Source organism: Panthera tigris, chromosome C1, assembly GCF_018350195.1.
Source record: "Panthera tigris isolate Pti1 chromosome C1, P.tigris_Pti1_mat1.1, whole genome shotgun sequence".
In the NCBI taxonomy this organism is placed as follows: Eukaryota; Metazoa; Chordata; class Mammalia; order Carnivora; family Felidae; genus Panthera; species Panthera tigris.
This window is the reverse complement of record NC_056667.1, coordinates 125644371-125661123: the sequence shown is the minus strand read 5'-3', so window position 1 is coordinate 125661123 and position 16753 is coordinate 125644371. Positions and strand designations below refer to the sequence as shown.

The 16753-nt window shown below is 37.7% G+C and overlaps 1 protein-coding gene across 8 annotated transcripts in view; it reads left to right on the top strand.

Moving 5' to 3' along the window:
* ZRANB3 (zinc finger RANBP2-type containing 3) overlaps nucleotides 1–16753 on the top strand; it is a 303727-nt gene that overhangs the window by 245198 nt on the left and 41776 nt on the right. For 7 of the 8 annotated variants that reach the window (XM_042994356.1, XM_015545089.2, XM_042994357.1 and 4 more), the window contains 2 exons: nucleotides 1850–2029; nucleotides 2814–2966. In XM_042994356.1, coding sequence (XP_042850290.1) covers nucleotides 1850–2029; nucleotides 2814–2966 — 333 coding nt within the window. Of the gene's footprint in view, nucleotides 1–324; nucleotides 1082–1849; nucleotides 2030–2813; nucleotides 2967–16753 lie in introns of those variants that run through there. The other variant, XM_042994360.1, reaches the window with a different exon arrangement.

Here is a 16753-nt window from a genome sequence, read left to right as displayed (position 1 = left end):
AAATAAAAACCAAATGGCTCTTGTGGAAGACAACACCATGCCATGTAAGGGAGATCCTTCTGGACTTTTTTTCTACTAACATCCCACAATATTTTGATGTAAATGTCTAAGCCAGGAAACGTAACATAGGGAAAAGGAGTTGAGCATATTGAGGTGCGTCCAACCTGGTAAAGAGCATATCTGTCATCTTCTCTAGACTGTGGAATCTAAACCAGGGCCAGAGACCTGCTTTTAGCAAGCTAATTGACATCTGTAAAATTGTACAGAGAAACTCCATGACGATGAAGAAGTTCCAGAACTCACTAGGAGTTCTAACCAAAAGGAGAAGTGTCTCAGCATTTCCCCCATGTTGGATGAAACTTGTGGTCATCTGAGTTTTATGTCTGTTAAAATATTCTAGCCAGAGAGAGTATCCTCACAAAGATCCTTAAAAATGGAGTGCTGATAGCATGGTAGAAGAAAGGTTGGAGGAAGCCACACAGAAGGATCTGCTTGATAAAAAGACTTTTTGAAATTAAGATTGTATAGGGCACCAGTATTTTATTCAAGGCTTTATTCCTGAAGACCTGCTGTAATTCAAAATTTGTATACCTGAATCCTTGTATGTCCATAGGCATAAAGGAAAGTAGAAAGGGCTGTGTTCTTAGGGCATGTGAATCTTCCATTATAGTTTAGTAGTATCTCAGAGGGACGTGGGTCTTGCCAGCATATTTCCCCTTTATTCTTGTATGGTCATATGATGCTTAAAAGTGTCCATCCCTCTTTAAATACTCCTTCTTATTCTTCAGCATCATCTCTAACATTTTGTGGTGTTTCCTTTCCTAAATAGCAGCACAGCTTAGCTTGATGGCTATTTGGTTTGCCATGTTTTTATCACTTCTAACTTCTGTTCCAAAGTGATACATCTTTAGTGAGAACTCCTGCCCCCATCTAATGAATGCTAGTTTGACATTGTTATGTGATATAAAAATATTTGAAGGTAACAAAAAATAGCAGCACAGCAGTTGCCAAAGTCATTCTCCAATGGAAGTTCCAGTGCATGTAAACAACAGTGTGGATTAGATGATTCTGTCAATGGATGGTAGGTATTTCTGTCAACCTCATAACATCCTTTACTACTGTGTGGCAACAACTTAAGCACCGTTCACATTTCACTCAGCCTTTCAACTTTAAGATCATGTATTTTTGGACACATTCTTTGAGGAGATTTGTATTATTTCTCATATATTGATTATAAAACAAGACTTAATACTTATTCATGTCACACTGTTTCAGACTGAGGTAACATGCAATTGCACAAAAAATTCAGTTGTGTTACATACTGAGATACAAACCAGTAAACGAGGGTTTTGAGATGTGGGAGAAATTTCATAGGAAGAGAACATTGTGACTGGAGACATGATTTTCTTGCTTTATAGAACAACACTGAACTAAATGAATAGAGGAAGTCATTGCTGTCTGCCTAGTTGCTATGGATACCATGTGTTAGAAATTATATTCTCGTTTATAATTCATTTTATTAGATTTTCCAGTGGTAATGTGAATCCAGTCCTCATCAGAGGATAAAATGATTTTGTTTATATATATATCCATCAAACTGACTTTTGAAATTACTGAAATACCTTTTAAGTGTGTTTTTTGTAGTTTACCTGGCCATTTGCAATAAGCAGTCTTCATTTGCCTTTCGTGAATTAAATTTTCTTAATTTGGCTTAAAATGAAAGACTGATTTATTTTTAAGTCCTTCAGCTTTCTCTTGTTCATTTAACATGTTCAGAAAGACTTTATTATATACGGCTCTATGTTACATTCTCAGTTTATTTGCATCTCAATTTCTTTATTTTGCTTAGGGTTTGACATTTACTGCTGCAACTCATGTTGTATTTGCTGAGTTGTATTGGGACCCTGGTCACATAAAACAAGCAGAAGACCGTGCTCACCGAATTGGACAGTGCAGTTCTGTGAATATTCACTACCTTGTTGCAAATGGGACCCTAGACACCCTTATGTGGGGAATGTTGAATCGAAAGGTAAAGCTTGAATTCAGGGTTATCACTGTACTCATTATTATGCAGAGCCTACGTAAGTTAAGAGGCTGAGTTGTAGTGTTCAGGCAAAGGATATCCAGGTACACTAAGGTAGTGATAAGGACCAAGTTTAGAAAGGCTTCAATTGGTGGTACCTTACCTCTCCTCTGTGATAAGGAAGAGACATGAAGTTTTCCTACTGCCTTCCAAGGCCTTCATCTACCATTTTGGAGGCCAGAGGAGGAAGAGCTAGCAAGGAAACATAACGTTTTCAAACCTCAAGTCCTTTTTGTAAGCTAAGAATAAACCGTTACTCAAGGATTGAGTTCCCAGCTAATTTTGGACAGAAGACAGCCTGTACCTGGACTCCAGGAAGGGTAGGTGGGATGGTGCTTGCTCTTTCCACTCACCTGTGTTTTTCCTCCCCAGCCTGCAGGGGTATTTACAGAAAGGATTTGACTAGTTATTAGAGGATGGTTTTCAAGCACTGACTAGATATTCAAAATGGCCAATCATATGTAGGTTCAATTTCAAAGTTTATAAATATCATAATAAATTTTTTTATAAGAAAAACTTCTGTAGTTGGACATTTTCCTCATTAAGCATAGGAATCATTGACTGTTGTAATTTTGAAATATTATGTTACTAAAATCCAATGATAGGTTGAAACGATAAGAGTTTATTCTTATGGATTACTCGTGGTTTAAATGCAGAATCACATTACCGCTTAGCAAGGATCTGCTATGAGAGAACTTTTGTAAAATTCACATGCCTTTTCCTCTTACAGACACAAGTTACAGGGAGCACACTGAATGGTCGGAAGGAACAGCTTCAGGCTGAGGAAGGTGATAAGGAAAAATGGGATTTCCTACAGTTTGCTGAAGCTTGGACTCCAAATGAAAGTTGTGAAGAGCTCAGGAATGAAATTTTGTTCACTCATGTAAGAGCATATAACAAATTCTTTTCTCTATTTTTTTTATTTTTTAATATACTGAGACTATAACTTTGTCATATATTTCTTAAGTAGCCACAATTCATTGTTCATGCTGTTGAAAGGAGCTTCCCCATAAAAGCTGGAAAACCTCTTAGAACCACAAGACGACATTGCAAGGAAGCTGCACCAGTGGCTCGTATCTTCCAGCAGTTACATACCAGTGCTGTTTAGCCTCTTAGAAATGCATGCTCAGTAGAATCCAGCGTTCAGAAGAAAATACCGGTGGCTGTATTTATGATCCTGAGGATATGGAAAGATGTATTAATTTTGCCACAGAGTGTAACACAAACAGGTCACAGACTCAGTAGAGATATTTGCATTACAGCGTCCAAAGTATCTAACAATTTATACAACTTAATTAGTAAAGCACAAATGAGCCAACAGAAAAACAGGTGAAGAATGTGAGCATTACGAGGGCCCTTGAGTAGCCAGTAAACATGGAAAGAAACTCTGCCTCACCAAGATAAGGCAAATTGTACAGGCGCGTTTTCCCTTTACAGTTAATAAGTAATCTGTGGTGTGGCTCTTTGAGATTATGTGACTGTCCTGTTCCCACAACCTTTCATCTGGTAGTCTTAGCATTCACTATGATCTTTGTCTGAATCAGTTTTGTTTTTTTTTTAATTTTTTTCAACGTTTTTTATTTATTTTTTTTGGGACAGAGAGAGACAGAGCATGAACGGGGGAGGGGCAGAGAGAGAGGGAGACACAGAATCGGAAACAGGCTCCAGGCTCCGAGCCATCAGCCCAGAGCCTGACGCAGGGCTCGAACTCACGGACCGCGAGATCGTGACCTGGCTGAAGTCCGACGCTTAACCGACTGCGCCACCCAGGCGCCCCTGTCTGAATCAGTTTTTAAATAGTGGTTTTCTTTTTTTTTCTTTTTTTTATTATTTTTTTAATGTTTATTTTTTGAGTGGGGGGAGGGGCAGAGAGAGAGAGAGAGAGAGAGAGAGAGAGGGAGACACAGAATCTGAAGCAGGCTCCAGGCTCCGAGCTGTCAGCACAGAGCCCAATGCGGGGCTCAAACTCACAAGCTGTGAGATCATGACCCGAGCCGAAGTCAGACGCTTGACTGAGCCACCCAGGTGCCCCTAAATAGTGGTTTTTCTAATTCTGTCTTTGCTTCTGTATTTATTAGCTGGCATTTTTCTGTAAAGACAAACTTTATTTTTCCTCATTTAAAAAATATCACTGTGAGCTTGGGAATTCTGTTACTATTAATGTGTTATAATCCTTTACTTTTTTTCTTTAATTTTTTTTTTTAAACGTTTATTTATTTTTGAGACAGAGAGAGACAGAGCATGAACGAGGGAGGGTCAGAGAGAGAGAGGGAGGCACAGAATCGGAAACAGGCTCCAGGCTCCGAGCTGTCAGCACAGAGCCCGACATGGGGATCGAACTCACGAACCGTGAGATCATGACCTGAGCCGAAGTCGGACGCTCAACCAACTGAGCCACCCATGCGCCCCTTCATTTTTTAAACAAGTCCCTACATTTCTTTGATTGCTTCCTTGCTTTTTGACAAACAGTTTAAGATTGACCTTTTATTATTTTTGCCCCAGACCTGGAACTGGACATTTCTTTAAGGAGCCTTGATTCCCTTTGCTGGGAAGTGATATTTAGAAATCAGGGTGTTGTTTTTTGTTTTGTTTTGTTTTGTTTTTATTGCTCTGGGATGTCATTATTTCTAGGCTCTTTTCAGTGTATCCAGCGATTTACATGCACATACATACATTTTGTCAGAGATAGGTTAATATGTATGTATGTATGTATGTATATGTGCATATTTAGTTCATAAGTTCACTCTGAGACTCCAGTTCAAATCCAGCACCACCGGGTTCTTTTTCTCCTCCCATCTGTGCAGACATAAGCATTTATGTTTTTCCCTTATCCAGCAGGAAGAACTCTGTTTCTTGATATCATCAGTGTATGTGCTCTGTGGCTCTGTCCTTCCATACATGCAACACACTTTTAAAATAACTACTACACTAATACCATACTTTGCACCTATTAGATTGGCAACAATGGAAATACTTAACATACCAAAAATGTCAGGAACATTTTATATACCAAATGCTTCATATACTGCTGAGTAGGAGTACAAATTGTTGTAACCCCTTGGGAGAGCATTTAGGTAATATCTGGTAAAGTTGGAAATGCCCTTAAACCAAACCATTCCATTTCTAGGAATGTCTTCTCACCCGTGGGTAGAAGGATACATGTAGAAGAATGTTTATTGAATCAGTTTTTGGATTGTTAAAGATTAGAAATAACCAAAATGCCCTGATGGGTATTTAGAAATTAACATGAATGAATTACATTTATGTCTTAACGTGACCAGATTTTGAAAACATGTTATTTTTAAACTGCCTAGCCCATACACACAAATAATATTGTGTATTTATGAATACATATGTATACATAATGAAATATACAAACAGACATTGGAATAACCCATATTAAACTTGTAATATTGATTTTATCTGGAAGGAGGAGAATGAGTCTGGGAAAGAGTAAAAAACGTAATAGCAACTTCAACAGAAATATTTAATTTTAAAGAAGAATAGGAATTTGGAGACCTGGGTGGCTCAGTCAGTTCAGCGTCCACCTCTTGGTTTCAGCTCAGGTCATGATCTCATGGTTCCTGGGTTCAAGCCTTGCTTGGGATTCTCTCTCTCTCCCTCTCTCTCTCTGCCCTTCCTCTGCTCACGTGCACTTTCTCTCTCTCTCTTAAAATAAAAAAACTTAAAAAAAAAAGAATAGGAATTAAACAGTACAGTATTACTATTTGTAAATTTTGAATGGCGAGTACGTTTCTGTATAATAATAAATACTATCAGAGAACATTAGAGAAGCTTATAATCATTCGAACTGTCTGCTTCTTCCTAGCCCCTTTGGTGCCATGTGGTGTGAAATTTGGGAGCTTAACATTTTTTATTTGAGTACAGTTGACACACAATGTTACATTAGTTTCAGGTGTGCAAAATAGTGTTTTGAAAGAATGAATTTTAATTTTTGAAAGATATTATAGGAATAAAATTAAAGTCTGTAAAGTTAAGTCCCATAGGAAGAAACAATGTTTTTTATGTGGAATCTTATTAAATTTTGTATGCATTTTATTTATAGGGCTGGTACATTTTTTTTTTTTTTTTTAGGATACTAGAATGCCATTCTATCAAATATAGCTTAAAAAAATCAAAGGATCACTTCTAAGACATTTTTCTTTTGTTTAAAAAACTACTTTCCTTTTGGTAGTGTTTATATATTTGGGTTTATAAAAAATCAATAAATACTTAAAATCCTAGGTATTTTAAAAATATGTAAGTAAAATTATGATTTGTAGCTGTTTGTTCTCTAAGATTTCCTAACTATTGAATTATGTTTAAGTGTTCATTTTTAAGATAAGAATTAAGAATTTAAAATGCATTTTCCCATGTATATACATGTTTATTGTTTTTAACTGTATTTGAAGAAAAATATATATCTGTGTATTAAGTTTTTAAAAAATCACCCAGTCACCTTTACCAAATCTTACTCCCCTGAGCCAGGTGTTTTTCTTTTACAGTTTAGTGTTACCTCACACAGATTTTTCAGTGTATGTCATTTTTTTTAATAGCATATATTTATTTTTTTATTTTTTACTGAGGTAAAAATGGTATATAACATTTTAGTTTCAGGTGTACAGCATCATAATTCAATTTTTGTAAACTCTTAGCCTCCTTCATCCATTTCAGTCATGCCCCAACTCCCTTCTCCGCCTGATAACCACCAATGTGTTCTCTGTATTTACGAGTTTGGCTTAGTTTGGTTGGTTTGGTCTTTTTAGACTCCATACATAAGTGAAATCATATGGTATATGTCTTTCTCTGTCTGAATTATTTCACCTAGCATAATACCCTCAAGGTCCATTCATGTTGAAAACGGGAAGAGTTCCTTTCTTATAGCTGAGTAGTACACACACACACACACACACACACACACCACATTTTCTTTTTACATTCGTTCATTAGGTTGCTTCCATATCTTGGCTATTGTAAATAATGCTGCAATGAATTAAGAGGTGCATATATCTTCTCAAATGACTGTTTTTGTTTCTTTGGATAAATGCCCAGAGATGGAATATTTGGATCATGTGGTAGTTCTATTTTTAATTTTTTGAGGACCCTCCATACTGTCTATCATAGTGGCTCCACCAATTTACATTCCCACACATTGTTCCCTTTTTTTCCACATCCTTACCAACACTTACTGTTTCTTATGCTTTTGATTATAGCCTTTCTTTTCCTTTTTATTATATGAAATTTATTGTCAAATTGGTTTCCATACAACACACAGTGCTCATCCCAAAAGATGCCCTCTTCAATGCCCATCACCTACCCTCCTCTCCCTCCCACCCCCCATCAACCCTCAGTTTGTTCTCAGTTTTTAAGAGTCTCTTAGATTTGGCTCTCTCTCCCACTCTAACCTCTTTTTTTTCTTTTATCTCCTTCCCCTCCCACATGGGTTTCTGTTAAGTTTCTCAGGATCCACGTAAGAGTGAAAACATATGGTATCTGTCTTTCTCTGTATGGCTTATTTCACTTAGCATCACACTCTCCACTTCCATCCACGTTGCTACAAAGGGCCATATTTCATTCTTTCTCATTGCCATGTAGTACTCCATTGTGTATATAAACCACAGTTTCTTTATCCATTCATCAGTTGATGGACATTGAGGCTCTTTCCACAATTTGGCTATTGTTGAGAGTGCTACTATAAACATTGGGATACAAGTGCCCCTATGCATCAGTACTTCTGTATCCCTTGGGTAAATTCCTAGCAGTGCTACTGCTAGGTCATAGGGTAGGTCTATTTTTAATTTTTTGAGGAACCTCCACACTGTTTTCCAGAGCAGCTGCAGCAGTTTGCATTCCCACCAACAGTGCAAGAGGGTTCCCGTTTCTCCACATCCTCTCCAGCATCTATAGTCTCCCAATTTGTTCATTTTGGCCACTCTGGCGTTAGGTGGTATATGAGTGTGGTTTTGATTTGTATTTCTCTGATGAGCGACGTTGAGCATCTTTTCATGTGCCTGTTGGCCATCTGGATGTCTTCTTTAGAGAAGGGTCTATTCATGTTTTCTGTCCATTTCTTCACTGGATTATTTGTTTTTCGGGTGTGGAGTTTGGTGAGCTCCTTACAGATTTTGGATACTAGCCCTTTGTCCAATATGTCATTTGCAAATATCTTTTCCCATTCCGTTGGTTGCCGTTTAGTTTTGTTGATTGTTTCCTTTGCAGTGCAGAAGCTTTTTATCTTCATGAGGTCCCAATAGTTCATTTTTGCTTTTAATTCCCTTGTCTTTGGGGATGTGTCAAGTAAGAAATTGCTACGGCTGAGGTCAGAGAGGTCTTTTCCTGCTTTCTCCTCTAGGGTTTTGATGGTTTCCTGTCTCACATTCAGGTCCTTTATCCATTTTGAGTGTATTTTTGTGAATGGTGTGAGAAAGTGGTCTAGTTTCAATCTTCTGCATGTTGCTGTCCAGTTCTGCCAGCACCATTTGTTAAAGAGACTGTCTTTTTTCCATTGGATATTCTTTCCTGCTTTGTCAAAGATTCGTTGGCCATACTTTTGTGGGTCTAGTTCTGGGGTTTCTATTCTATTCCATTGGTCTCTGTGTCTGTTTTTGTGCCAATACCATGCTGTCTTGATGATGACAGCTTTGTAGTAGAGGCTAAAGTCTGGGATTGTGATGCCTCCTGCTTTGGTCTTCTTCTTCAAAATTACTTTGGCTGTTCGGGGCCTTTTGTGGTTCCATATGAATTTTAGGATTGCTTGTTCTAGCTTCGAGAAGAATGCTGGTGCAATTTTGATTGGGATTGCATTGAATGTGTAGATTGATTTGGGTAGTATTGACATTTTAACAATATTTATTCTCCCAACCCATGAGCATGGAATGTTTTTCCATTTCTTTGTATCTTCTTCAATTTCCTTCATAAGCTTCCTATAGTTTACAGCATACAGATCTTTTACATCTTTGGTTAGATTTATTCTTGGGTATTTTATGCTTCTTGGTGCAATTGTGAATGGGATCAGTTTCTTTATTTGTCTTCCTGTTGCTTCATCATTAGTGTATAAGAATGCAACTGATTTCTGTACATTGATTTTGTATCCTGCGACTTTGCTGAATTAATGTATCAGTTGTAGCAGACTTTTGGTGGAGTCTATCGGATTTTCCATGTATAATGTCATCTGCAAAAAGTGAAAACTTCATCTTTGCCAATTTTGATGCCTTTGATTTCCTTTTGTTGTCTGATTGCCGATGCTAGCACTTCCAACACTATGTTAAACAACAGCAGTAAGAGTGGACATCCCTGTCGTGTTCCTGATCTCAGGGGGAAAGCTCTCAGTTTTTCCCCATTGAGGATGATATTCGCTGTGGGCTTTTCATAAATGGCTTTTATGATGTTTAAGTATGTTCCTTCTACCCCGACTTTCTCGAGGGTTTTTATTAAGAAATGGGGCTGAATTTTGTCAAAGGCCTTTTCTGCCTCGATTGACAGGATCATATGGTTCTTATCTTTTCTTTTATTAATGTGATGTATCACGTTGATTGATTTGTGAATGTTGAACCAGCCCTGCATCCCAGGAATGAATCCCACTTGATCATGGTGAATCATTCTTTTTATATGCTGTTGAATTCTATTTGGTAGTATCTTATTGAGAATTTTTGCATCCATATTCATCAGGGATATTGGTGTGTAGTTCTCTTTTTTACTGGGTCTCTGTCTGGTTTAGGAATCAAAGTAATGCTGGCTTCATAGAAGGAGTCTGGAAGTTTTCCTTCCCTTTCTATTTTTTGGAACAGCTTGAGAAGGATACGTATTGTCTCTGCTTTAAATGTCTGGTAGAATTCCCCAGGGAAGCCACCTGGTCCTGGATTCTTATTTGTTTAAGATTTTTGATAACTGATTCAATTTCTTCCCTGGTTATGGGTCTGTTCAAGCTTTCTATTTCCTCCTGTTTGAGTTTTGGAAGTGTGTGGGTGTTTAGGAATTTGTCCATTTCTTCCAGGTTGTCCAGTTTGTTGGCATATAATTTTCATAGTATTCCCTGATAATTGCTTGTATTTCTGAGGGATTGGTTGTAATAATTCCATTTTCATTCATGATTTTATCTATTTGGGTCCTCTCCCTTTGCTTTTTGAGAAGCCTGGCTAGAGGTTTATCAATTTTGTTTATCTTTTCAAAAAACCAACTCTGGGTTTCATGGATATGCTCTACAGTTTTTTTAGATTCTATATTGTTTATTTCTGCTCTGATCTTTATTATTTCTCTTCTTCTGCTGGGTTTGGGGTGTCTTTGCTGCTCTGCTTCTATTTCCTTTAGGTGTGCTGTTAGATTCTGTATTTGGGACTTTTCTTGTTTTTTGAGATAGGCCTGGATTGCAATGTATTTTCCTCTCAGGACTGCCTTCGCTGCATCCCAAAGCATTTGGAGTATTGTATTTTCATTTTCGTTTGTTTCCATATATTTTTTAATGTCTTCTCTAATTGCCTGCTTGACCCATTCATTCTTTAGTAGGGTGTTCTTTAACCTCCATGCTTTTGGAGGTTTTCCAGACTTTTTCCTGTGGTTGATTTCAAGCTTCATAGCATTGTGGTCCGAAAGTATGCATGGTATGATCTCAATTCTTGTATAGTTATGAAGGACTGTTTTGTGACCAAGTATGTGATCTATCTTGGAGAATGTTCCATGTGCACTGGAGAAGAAAGTATATTCTGTTGCTTTGGGATGCAGAGTTCTAAATATATCTGTCAAGTCCATCTGATCCAATGTATCATTCAGGGCCCTTGTTTCTTTACTGACCGTGTGTCTAGATGATCTATCCATTGTTGTAAGTGGGGTATTAACATCCCCTACAATTACCACATCCTTATCAATAAGGTTGCTTAGGTTTATGAGTAATTGTTTTATATATTTGGCGCATAGACATTTATAATTGTTAGTTCTTCTTGATGGATAGACCCTGTAATTATTATATAATGCCCTTCTTCATCTCTTGTTACAGCCTTTAATTTAAAGTCTAGTTTGTCTGATATAAGTATGGCTACTCCAGCTTTCTTTTGGCTTCCAGTAGCATGATAAATAGTTCTCCATCCCCTCACTTTCAATCTGAAGGTGTCCTCAGGTCTAAAATGAGTCTCTTGTAGACAGCAAATAGATGGGTCTTGATTTATTATCCATTCTGATACCCTATGTCTTTTGGTTGGCACATGTCGTCCATTTACATTCAGTGTTATAGAACGATATGGGTTTAGAGTCATTGTGATGTCTGTAGCAGTGTCTCTGATACTTTGTCTCACAGGATCCCCCTTAGGATCTCTTGTAGGGCTGGTTTAGTGGTGACGAATTCCTTCAGTTTTTGTTTGGGAAGACCTTTATCTCTCCTTCTATTCTAAATGACAGACTTGCTGGATAAAGGATTCTCGGCTGCATATTTTTTCTGTTTATCACATTGAAGATTTCCTGCCATTCCTTTCTGGCCTGCCAAATTTCAGTAGAGAGATCAGTCACGAGTCTTATAGGTCTCCCTTTATATGTTAGAGCACGTTTATCCCTAGCTGCTTTCAGAATTTTCTCTTTATCCTTGTATTTTGCCAGTTTCACTATGATATGTCATGCAGAAGATCGATTCAAGTTACGTCTGAAGGGAGTTCTCTGTGCCTCTTGGATTTCAATGCCTTTTTCCTTCCCCAGATCAGGGAAGTTCTCAGCTATTATTTCTTCAAGTACCCCTTCAGCACCCTTCCCTCTCTCTTCCTCCTCTGGAATACCAATTATGCGTAGATTATTTCTCTTTAGTGCATCACTTAGTTCTCTAATTTTCCCCTCATACTCCTGGGTTTTTTTATCTTTCTCTCAGCTTCTTTTTCCATAATTTTATCTTCTAGTTCACCTATTCTCTCCTCTGCCTCTTCAATCCGAGCTGTGGTCATCTCCATTTTATTTTGCAGCTCATTAATAGCATTTTTTAGCTCGTCCTGGCTGTTCCTTAGTCCCTTGATCTCTGTAGCAATAGATTCTCTGCTGTCCTTTATATGTTTTCAAGCCCAGCGATTAATTTTATGACTATCATTCTAAATTCACTTTCTGTTATATTGTTTAAATCGTTTTTGATCGGTTCGTTAGCTGTCGTTATTTCCTGGAGGTTATTTTGAGGGGAATTCTTCCGTTTCGTTTCGTCATTTTGGATAGTCCGTGCAGTGGTGCGGAACTGCAGGGCACTTCCCCTGTGCTGTCTTGAATAACTTGCGTTGGTGGGCGGGGCCGCAGTGAGACCTGATGTCTGCCCCCAGCCCACCTCTGCGGCCACAGTCAGACTGGTGTGTGCCTTCTCTTCCCCTCTCCTAGGGGCGGGATTCACTGTGGGGTGGTGTGGCCCATCTGGGCTACTTGCACATTGCCATGCTTGTGGTGCTGGGGATCTGGCATATTAGCTGGGGTGGATAGGCAAGGTGCACAAGGGCGGGAGGGGCAGGCTCAGCTCGCTTTTCCTTCAGAGGTCTGCTTCGGGAGGGGCCCTGCAGCACCAGGAGGGAGTCAGACCCGCTGGAAGGATGGATCCGCAGAAGCACAGCGTTGGGTTTTTGCATGGTGCAAGCAAGTTCCCTGACAGAAACTGGTTCCCTTTGGCATTTTGGCTGGGGGATGGGCGAGGGAGATGGCGATGGTGAGCGCCTTTGTTCCCTGCCAACCTGCACTCGTCGTCAGGGACTCAACAACTCTCCCTCCTGTTGTCCTCCAGCCCTCCGGCTCTCTGAGCAGAGCTGTTAACTTATAACCTTCCAGATGTTAAGTCCTGCTCCCTGTCCGAACACACTCCGCCCGGCCCCTCCGCTTTTGCAAGCCAGACTCGGGGGCTCTGCTTTGCTGGTGGGCTACCCCTCCACCCCGGCTCCCTCCTGCCAGTCCGTGTAGCACACACTGCCTCTCTGCCCTTCCTACCCTCTTCCGTGGACCTCTCGTCTACGCTTGGCTCCGGAGAATTTGTTCTGCTAGTCTTCTGGTGATTTTCTGGGTTATTTAGGCAGGTGTGGGTGGAATCTAAGTGATCCGCAGGACGCAGTGAGCTCAGCGTCTTCCTATACCACCATCTTCCCAGAATGATTATAGCCTTTCTAACTAGTGTGAGGTGATACCTCATTGTGATTTTGATTTGTATTTCTCTGATAATTAGTGGTATTGAACATCTTGTTATGTGCCTCTTGGCTGTCTGTATGTCTTCTTTGGAAAAATGCTTCTAAATTTTCTGCCCATTTTTTAATTGTATTGTTTGTTTTTCTGCTATTAATGTTTGAGTTCTTTGTATATTTTGGATATTAACCCCTTCTCAGGTATATGGTTTACAAATATAGTCTCTTATTCTGTAGGTTGACTTTTCATTTTGTTGACAATTTGCTTCACTGTGCATAAGCTTTTCAGTTTGACGTAGCCTCACTTACTTATTTTTGCTTTTGTTACCTTTGCTTTGGAGTCAGATCTAAAAATTCAACTCCAAGACTAGTGTCAAAGAGCTTACTCCTTATATTTTCTTTAGTTTTATAGTTTCAGTTCTTACATCCAAGTCTTAATTTTGAGTTAATTTTAATGTATGGCTTAAGATAGTAGTCCACTTGCATTCTTTTACATTTGGTTGTGCAGTTTTCCTAACACCATTTATTGGGGATACTGTACTCTCCCCATAGTACCTTCTTAGCTTCATTGTCAAATCAGTTGGTCATAGATTTGTGGATTTATTTCTGTGCTCTGTTCTATTCTATTGATCTATGTGTCTTCTTTTATGCCAATACCATACTGTCTTGATTACAGTAGTTTCACAGTATAGTTTGAAATCAAGGTGCCTGATACCTCCAACTTAGTTCTTAGTTCTTAGTTCTTCTGTCTCAAGATTGCTTTAGCTATTTAAAGTCTTTTGTGATTCTATACAAATTTTAGGATTATTTGTTCTAGTTCTGTGAAAAATCCCATTGGGATCTGATACAGATGCATTAGACCTCTAAATTGTTTTTCATAGTATGGACTTTTTAACAATATTAATCTTTCAACCCATGAGCACAGAATATCTTTTAATTTATTTGTGTCTTCTTAGTTTCTTTCTTATAGTTTTCAGTGTGTAGGTCTTTCCTCTCCATGGATAAATTTATTCTTTAGTATTTTATTCTATTTTATTGTAATTGTAATGGGATTTTTTTCTTATTTTTTCTTTCTGATAGTTCATTAGTAATGGAAAGAATTGCAATAAGTTTATGTACATTAGTTTTGTATTCTTCTACTTTACTGAATTCATTTATTAGTTTTAACCCTTTTTGATGGAGTCTAGGGTTTTTTGTGTATAGTATGTCATCTACAAATAGTGAGAGTTTTATTTCTTCCTTTGTCGTTTAGATGACTTCTTTGTCTTGTCTGATGGCTGCAGCTAGGCATTATAATACTATGTTAAATAAAAGTGAAAGTCAGCATTCTTGTCTTGTTCCTATTCTGAAGAAGAACTTTCAGCTCTTCCCCATTGAGTATGATGTTAGCTGTGGGTTTGTCATACATGGCCTTGATTATGTTGAGGAACTTTCCCTCCTTATCTTCTTTGTTGAGAGATTTTATCATAAATGAATACTGGATAGCGTCAAATGCTTTTTTCTACATATTTTGAGATTATCTTTATCATTCCTTTTTCTTAATGTAGTGTAACACATTGATTGATTTGTACATGTTGAATCATTCCTGCTTCCCTGGAATAAATCCCACTTGATCATCGTGTATGATCCTTCTAATGTATTGTTGAATTCTGTTTGCTAATATTTTAATGAGGATTTTGCATCTGTTTCTCAGGGATATTGGTGTGTAATTTTCTTTTTCTGTGGTGTACTTGTCTGATTTTAGTATCAAGGTGATGCAGGCCTCATAAAATCAGTTTGGGAGCATTTCTTTCTCTTCTGTTTTTTTAAAGATTTTGTGAAGTGTGTTATTAAATCTTCTTGAATGTTTGGTATAATTAACTAGTGAAGCCATCTCTTGTAGACTTTTGTGTGTTGGAAATTTTGTGATTTCTGATTCAATCTCCTCATTATTAGTAATTGATGTTTTCAGATTTTCTATTTCTTCATAATTCAGTCTTGCAAAATTGTATATTTCTAGGAATTTATCCACTTTTTTTAGGTTGTACAATATGTTGGCCTGTAATTGTTCATACGAGTCTCTTATGATCATTTGTCTTTCTCTGGTAATAATTGTAACTTCTCCTCTTTCATTTCTGATTTTATTTGAATCCTCTCTCTTTTTTTCTTGAGTCTAGCTAGAAGTTTGTCAGTTTTGTATACCTTTTTAAGAAAGCCGCTCTTTGTTTCACTGATCTTTTCTATTGTTTTTTTTAAAATCTGTATTTCATTTATTATTTCATTCTGATCTGTTATTTCCTTCCTTCTGATATTATTTTCTTCCTTCTTTTGGGCTTTGATTGTTTTTCTTTTTCTAGTTCCTTTAAGTGCTTCTTTAGATTGTTTGAGATTTTTCTTGTTTCCTGAGGTAGGCCTCTATTGCTATACTCTTCCCTCTTAGCACCTCCTATGCTTCATTCAATAGATTTTGTTGTATATATAGATGTATTGACATATAGATATATCGTATTTCTGTTTTAATTTGTCTTATGTGTTTGCTTTTTTTTTTCTTTTTACTCTTTGATTTCTTCATTGGCCTTTGGTTGTTTAGTAGCATGTGTTTAATCTCCACCCATTTGTGATTTTTTCAAGTTTTCTTTTTGTAATTGATGGCTAGTTTCATACCATTTTGGTTGGAAAAGATATTTGGTATAATTTCAGTCTTCTTAAATTTATTGAGACTTGTTTTGTGTCCTAACATGTGATCTTTCTCAGAGAATGTTCCATGTCTATTTGAGAAGAATGTGTTTTGCTGCTTTTGGATGAAATGTTCTGTATACATCTTTAAAGACCAGCTGATCTAGTGTGTCACTGAAGACCAATGTTCCCTTATTGATTTCCTGTCTGGATGATCTATCCATTGGTATAAGTGTGGTTTAATGTCTCCTACTATTATTGTATTGCTGTCAGTTTCTTCCTTTTGGTTTGTTAATATCAGCTTTATATATATTGGTCCTCCTCTGTTGGATGCATAAATACCCAGAAATGTTAATATCTTCTTGTAGAATTGACTAATTTATCATTGTGTAATGCCTTCTTTTCCTTTTATTATAGTTTTTGTTTTTAAAGCCTATTTTACAGGGCACCTGGGTGGCTCAATTGATCGAGCACCTGACTCTTGATTTCAGCTCAGGTCATAATTTCACAGTTTGTGAGATTGAGCCCCATGTCAGGCTCTATGCTGACAGCACGGAGCCTGCTTGGGATTCTCTCTCTCTGCCACTCCCCCACTTGCGTGCTCTCTCTGTATCTGTCTTTCTGTCTCAAAATGAATAAGTAAACTTTTAAAAACTAAGTCTGTTTTGTCTGATATGAGGGTAGCTAAACCAGCATTCTTTTAGTTTCCGTGTTTGTGGAATATATTTTTCTATTCTTTTGCTTCCAGTCGTGCGTGTCCCTAGATCTTTAATGAGTCTCCTGTAGACAACATATAGATGGGTCTTGGTTTTTCATCCATTCAGCCACTCTATATCTTGTGTGTGTGTGTGTGTGTGTGTGTGTGTGTGTGTGTGTGTGTGTGTGTGTATGTATGAGTCTT